Source organism: Gossypium arboreum, chromosome 6 (assembly GCF_025698485.1).
Source record: "Gossypium arboreum isolate Shixiya-1 chromosome 6, ASM2569848v2, whole genome shotgun sequence".
Lineage (NCBI taxonomy): Eukaryota > Viridiplantae > Streptophyta > Magnoliopsida > Malvales > Malvaceae > Gossypium > Gossypium arboreum.
Genome location: NC_069075.1, coordinates 11513003 through 11519845, shown reverse-complemented (window position 1 = coordinate 11519845; position 6843 = coordinate 11513003). Strand labels below are relative to the sequence as shown.

The 6843-nt window shown below is 38.1% G+C and overlaps 1 protein-coding gene across 1 annotated transcript; it reads right to left on the bottom strand.

Annotated features, from left to right (window-relative positions):
- Positions 1 to 2065: 2065 nt before the first annotated feature.
- LOC128293767 (uncharacterized) lies at positions 2066 to 4254 on the bottom strand. Its single transcript, XM_053029274.1, has 3 exons — positions 3467 to 4254; positions 3226 to 3360; positions 2066 to 2840 (listed from the first exon to the last, which is right to left on the bottom strand). The coding sequence occupies exons 1-3, from the start codon at positions 4252 to 4254 to the stop codon at positions 2066 to 2068; spliced, it is 1698 nt and encodes a 565-aa protein (XP_052885234.1).
- Positions 4255 to 6843: the final 2589 nt, after the last annotated feature.

The following is a 6843-nucleotide window of genomic DNA, read 5'->3' as shown; positions in this document are numbered from 1 at the left end:
GTTAACGAACCATTGTGCAATCCTTCCAAAACATACAAAGCGGCCGCCTTTGCATATGCTGAAAAGCTTACTTTTTAAGGGCCATGGACGGAAGCGTCAGCCTGTAATGCGGAGAAACGATGAATACTTGGCGAGAAGGCTAAGTACGGATTCTAGGCCTGAAGAACTCTTTTTGAGGAATATTGACAACTTTCGGTTAGATAGGTTTTAGTGGCTCATGATAATGGTGAAAAATAAAATAAATATAAAAATAGAAAAGGGAATTTTATTGAAAAAAATATGAAGAAACAAAAGCCTAGACTTTCAGGGGGAGAGTGTTTACAGAAAAAAATGAACACCCCAAATAGAGTCACTTCACCCTCTATTTATAGTGCTAGGGAGATAGTCTAATTTAACTTAAATTGTAAAAAGATAAATACATTTAATTAAAGATAAATAAAGATAATTAGAATAAAATCCTAAAATTAAATAATCCTAATAATTATCTTAATATTAATTATCCTAATTATAAATAAAATGGAGTCTTATAAAATAAAATCTCTTTTTTTTGCGCTTTTAGTCCTTATGTCTTCCATGCTCGCACTTTTGGCACAATCTTTTTCCTGTGTCGCATATCAGCCCATTGTTTCTCCAAATTCACACTTTTGTCCCTTAATTTTGCTTTTGCCTCCAAATCAGTTCCTAAAAGATAAAAAGGCATAAATAGCTCCAATTAGTAGGATCAAGCTCAAAATAAACACATGATTAATACATAAGAACACGTTATTCTAGAACATTTATTTTAATTGGAGCTGGAACAGGGATGGTGATATGGGCTGGAGTAGGGCTGTTTAGCTGCAGGTTTAAGGCTTTTCTTCTATTTGCACTCTACTTCCATCTCGGTTCACCTATTTAAAAGAAGAGATTTTTTTTTTATTAATTAAAATAGAATAAATAAATAATAAATAAAGTAAAACAAAATAATAATAAAAAAATTGGGTTGCCTCCCAACAAGCGCTTGTTTAACGTCGTTAGCTCGACGCCATGAATGGTTCTATGCTGGCTCTAACTGAATTTTTTCGACCGTGTGGGCCTAAAAATTCTCGTAAAATGGCTTCAGTCGTTGGCCGTTGACTACAAACTGCTTTCTCGATTCTTCACTCTCTATTTCAACCGCACCATGTGTGAATATTTTAGTCACAATAAAAGGTCCTTGCCATCGAGATTAAAGCTTACCTGGGAATAGCTTTAATACAGAGTTATAAAATAAAACTTTTTGTCCTACCGAAAAGTGTTTCTGAGCTATTTTCCTATCATGAAACATCATTGTCTTGTCCTTGTAAAATCGAGCATTTTCGTAAGCATCATTACGAATCTCCTCTAATTCTTGAATGTCCAATTTCCTTGCCTTCCCTGTGGGTTCTAACTCCATGTTACATTGTCGAATAGCCTAATAAGCTTTATGCTCTAATTCTACTGGTAGATGACACACTTTTCCAAAAACAAGTCGATACGGAGTCATGCCAATTGGTCCCTTATACGCTGTCTAATAGGCCCAAAGTGCGTCATTGAGCTGAAGATTCCAATCCTTACGGTTGGGTCGAACCGTTTTTTCCAAAATGGTCTTGATCTCCCTGTTCGAAATCTCTGCTAGACCGTTTGTTTGGGGATGGTAGACTGTTGCTATACGATGATGAACTCCATACTTTGATAATAGTGCCTCTATGACCTTATTGCAAAGTGGGTACCACGATCACTGATCAAAGCTCGAGGTGTGCCAAACCTAGAAAAAATTGTTTGTTTTAGAAACTCCACAATAGTTTTAGCATTATCATTGCAAGTAGGCTTTGCTTTCTATCCACTTAGAAATATAGTTTACTGCAATAAGTATATATACGTTTCCAAACGAAGAAATAAAGGGGCCCATGAAATCGATGTCCCATACATCAAAAATCCCACATACATGAATTGGGAATAGGGGCATTTGATTTCTTTTAGTGATGTTACCTGTATGTTGGCATTTATTGCAAGACTTACAGAAGTTATATGCATCATGGAAAATTGTGGGCCAATATAGCCCATACTCCTATACTTTGTGAGCTGTCCGTTTAGGGCTAAAGTGACCTCCACAAGCTTCTGTATGACAAAAAGTAAGGATAGAGGTTACCTCGGTTTCTGGAACACATCGTCTTATTATCTGATTTGAAAAGTGTTTCCACAAGTATGGGTCGTCCCAAATGTAATATCGAGCTTCTCGTCTAAGCTTGTCCTTCACGGAATGTGCTAACTCAGTGGGTAACGAACCTATGGTTAAAAGGTTAACTATATCTGCATACCATGGATAGTGAGCCTCGGTCGAAAATAAGCCTTCATCAGGGAACTCATCCTTGATAGGAACATCATCAAATGGAGTTTTTATCCTACTCAAGTGGTCAGCTACCAGGTTTTCACACCCCTTCTTATCACAAATCTCGATGTCAAATTCTTGGAGCAGTAGAATCCATCTAATGAGCATCGGTTTCGCCTCCTTCTTTGCGATCAAGTACTTAAGAGTTGTATGATCAGAAAAAATAATCACCTTAGATCCCAGTAAATATGATCGAAATTTATCTAAATCAAATACAATAGCTAAAAGTTCTTTTTCTATAGTGGTATAGTTGCTTTGTGCAGCGTCTAAGGTTTTCGAGGCATAGCAGATGACATGAGGCTCTTTGGCTATCTTTTGTCCCAACACGGCTCCCACGCTACGTTCGCTTGCATCGTACATAATTTCAAAGGGGTAGTTCCAATCTGGTGCTTGTACTATAGGAGCAGTTACCAACTTTTGCTTGAGTGTATCAAAAGCCTCCTTGCATTGTGGGCTGAATTCAAATTTCTTATCTTTTTACAATAATTCGCACAATGGTGTAGCTATTTTTGAGAAATTCTTTATAAAACGCCTGTAAAATCCTACATGGCCTAAAAAAGAACGAATTTCCCTTACAGTGAAGGGATATGGCAAACAATTAATAATTTCGATTTTGGCCTTATCGACCTCAATTCCCTTGGCAGAAACTATATGACCTAGAATCAAACCTTTGTCTACCATAAAATGACATTTTTCATAGTTCAAGACAAGATTAAATTCTATGCACCTGCTCAAAATTATCGTGAGATTTTCAAAAAATTCAGTAAAACAATTCCCATACACGATAAAATCATCCATAAAAACTTCAATAATTTTTTCCACATATTCAGAAAATATACTCATCATGCATCTCTGGAAGGTAGCTGGTGCGTTGCAAAGTCCAAATAACATCTTCCTGTACGCAAATGTGCCAAAATGGCATGTAAAAGTGGTCTTTTCCTGGTCTTCTGGTGCAACAAGGATTTGGAAGAAACCTGAATATCCATCAAGACAACAAAAATGAGTTTTACCAGCTAAACGTTCAAGCATTTGATCTATAAAAGGAAGGGGGAATGATCTTTTCTAGTATAAGCGTTTAACTTCTTGTAATCAATGCAGACACGCCACCCGTTTTGCACTCGGACCGGTACTAAGTCCCTCTCAGCATTTTTCTTTATTGTCATGCTCGTTTTCTTGGGCACGACTTGTACCGGACTTACCCATCTGCTGTCAGAAATGGGGAAGATAATGTCAACATCCAGCAACTTAATTATTTCCTTTTTTAGCACTTCCATCATATTCGGGATTAAACATCTTTGTGCCTCTCTCCTTGGTTTCGTGTTCTCCTCCAAGTAAATCTTGTGGATACATGTCATAGGGCTTATCCCTGTTAAGTCAGCAATGATCCAGTCAATCGCCTCCTTATGTCTTTTTAGTACCTGGATCAAACTTTCTTCTTCGGGTTTAGAGAGTTTATTTGAAATTATAATGGGTAAGGTATTACCTATTCCAAAAAATGCATACTTAATATATTCAGGAAGCGGTTTCAGTTCCAACTCTGGGGCCTGCACAACAGAAGGTAAAAGTTTAGTGTCTGATGGAGATAATAACGCATTGAAAAATTCATAATCATTAGATAAAAATTCAGATTTGTCTTCATAAATCCACTCAAAAGTCTCGTCTACTAATGAGTCGATCATGTCAACATGATTTACGCTCAAAATTTCGCTTGGATGACTAATGGCGTCATAAACATTAAACTTCATGATCTCCCCATCAAATTCCATTGTAAGAGTTCCGCTTCGAACGTCGATCTTAGTGCTAGCAGTACTAAGGAAAGGTCGGCCCAATAGGAGGTTCAAAGATCCGGTAGTGTTGTCCTCCTCCATCTTTATCACATAAAAATCTACAGGGAAAATAAGTTAGTTAACTTTTACCAGTACGTCCTCAAAGACTCCTTCGAGGCGCACAACAGACCTGTCTGCCAACTAAATTATAACACTTGTTTTCATCAGAAAACCCGTGTTAAGTAATTCATAAATAGAATAAAGCATAACATTTATGGAGGCCCCTAAATCACACATGGCCTTCTTGATCCCCAAATGGCCTATTTTGCATGGTATAGCGAACATACCCCTATCTTTACATTTTACCGGCATTTTTTGCTGTAACATTGCGGATACATTCTCACCAACACTTACCTTTTCATTACCTGTTAGTTTTCGTTTGTTGGTGCAAAGCTCTTTGAGGAACTTGGCATATCACGGAATCTATCTGATGGCATCCAACAGTGGTAGATTGTTCTCGACATTCCTGAATGTTTCAAGGATCTCCTTGTCTTCCTTACTTTTTTGACACTGATTTAACCGTCCTCGGAATGGAGGTTGGATTTTCGGCAGTGGGGGTTTCGCTGGGACCTGTTCATCGTTTTTGGGTTTTTCCTGGGCACTTTCTTGGCCAAGATTTTTGCCAGGAATTGGTTCCAGTACCTTTCCACTTCTCAGCATCACTGTATTTGCATTTTGCCTCGGGTTTGGTTCTATTTGTGATGACAACTTCCCTTGAGAGTTCATCTTCTCAATCGATATGGTCAATTTTCTTATAGATGCTTCAGTTTTCTATTGAAAATCAAGCATGTTAGCTGCTAATTTATTGACCAAAGTTTCTAAAGAATTACTTGAATCTCGTGGCTGTTGTGGAACTTGATTTTGGTATGGTTGGTTATATCGTGGGTTGGCCCCATAACTTAAGTTAGGGTAATCCCTCCATCCTGGGTTGTAGGTATTTGCGTAAGGGTTGTATCGCCTTTGTGGTGGCCCAGGAAAATTTCTCACAACACCTAAATGAGTTATAGTATCATCATTCAAACTAGGAAATGCATCAGTTGTATGTTCAGGGGTAGCACAGATTCTACATAATCGGGCTATCTTTGTTTTTTCTGCAACAAGAGAATTCAAAATATTAGCAATTCTATCAACTTTATCTTCTAAGATTGAATTACTTAGCGGATGAACCCTTCTAGAGGGTTCAGGGTTGGCTCGGAATTGTTGAGTATTTACAGCCATCGTGGAGATTAAGTCTCTTGCTTGTTGTGGAGTCATGTTGACTAACGCTCCTCCACTCTCGGCATCTACCATATTCATCTCCATGGGTTTCAGGCCTTCATAAAAGTACTGGAACAAAGACTGTTTTGTTATACCGTGTTATAGGCAACTTGCACACAACTTCTTAAATCGCTTCCAATAGTCGTAAAGAGTCTCTGTATCTTTTTGCCTTATGCCTACGATTTCTCTTCTTAGCTCAGCTGTACGCGACGCTGGAAAAAACCTGTTGAGAAATAAACGAGACAGATCAGCCCAAGTCGTACAGATCTAGGAGGTAAATAAAATAGCCATTCCCTAGCAGAATCTGCTAAGGAAAAAGGGAAAGCGCGCAGTTTAATTTGATCCTCAGTTACCCCCTGAGGTTTCATACTAAGACAAACCATATGGAATTCTTTCAAATGCTTGTGGGGATTTTCATTCTGTAACCCCTGAAAAGTTGGCAGTAGCTGGATCAAGCCTAACTTTAATTCAAAATCAGTATCCATAGTAGGATACGCATGAATAATGACGGTTGTTCTGCCGGCGCTTCGGCAAGTTGCCGAATTGTCTGAGCCATAGGTTGAGGTGTTAAATTAGGGTTTTCGTCAACCCTAGTGTCAAGCACTTCTTCTGATTTATCGACTTCTACTTTTTCGCCTTCAAAATTTTGAGTAGGGTTTTCGTTAACCCTAGACTCTGCTTCGTCGACGATTCTGATTTCTGGCTGTAGATTACTTTGAGTTCCAACCACCATTGACTGTTTTTTTCTTAGCTTTGTTTCCTTACGATTAGTTCTCGCAGTCTTTTCGATCTCTGAATCAAACGCAAGAGTTCCTGGAGCAGATCTGGTCATAAGAAACAAAAAACAAGATTAATATATTATCGATACCCGGCAACGGCGCCAAAATTTGATGTGTCGTTGAGAGCACCAAAAATATCCTATTCCCTGTAAAATAGTAAAAATAACAGTAAAGGGGAAGTAAGGTCGAATCCTCAGGGACCGAATTGTACCAATGCTCGTTTCTTAAAATCCTGAACTATTTCTTGGCCAAGAAAACCTGCGTTCCTGAAAAAAATTTAGAATCTGGAAAAATAAAAACAGAATTTAAAGTGAATTGAAATTGTGAAATTAAATAAATTGCAGAAATTAGAATGAGGAAAAATAAATAGAGTTGGGAAAAGAGAAAGTTTCTTATGTGGCGAGATTCCAGCCTCCGGTTGTCTCGTTCAACCTTGGGTCCAATCCTTGGCTTTTAAGTAACCCTTCTCAACTCAAGTAAGTCAGTTATAGTGGAAGAGGACGCCTACGACCACCAGCTCCAAAGATTAGACTTACGATTTTTAGGAAACCTGACTCTAACCAGTAATCTATGATAGATCAACGCTTTTCAATGG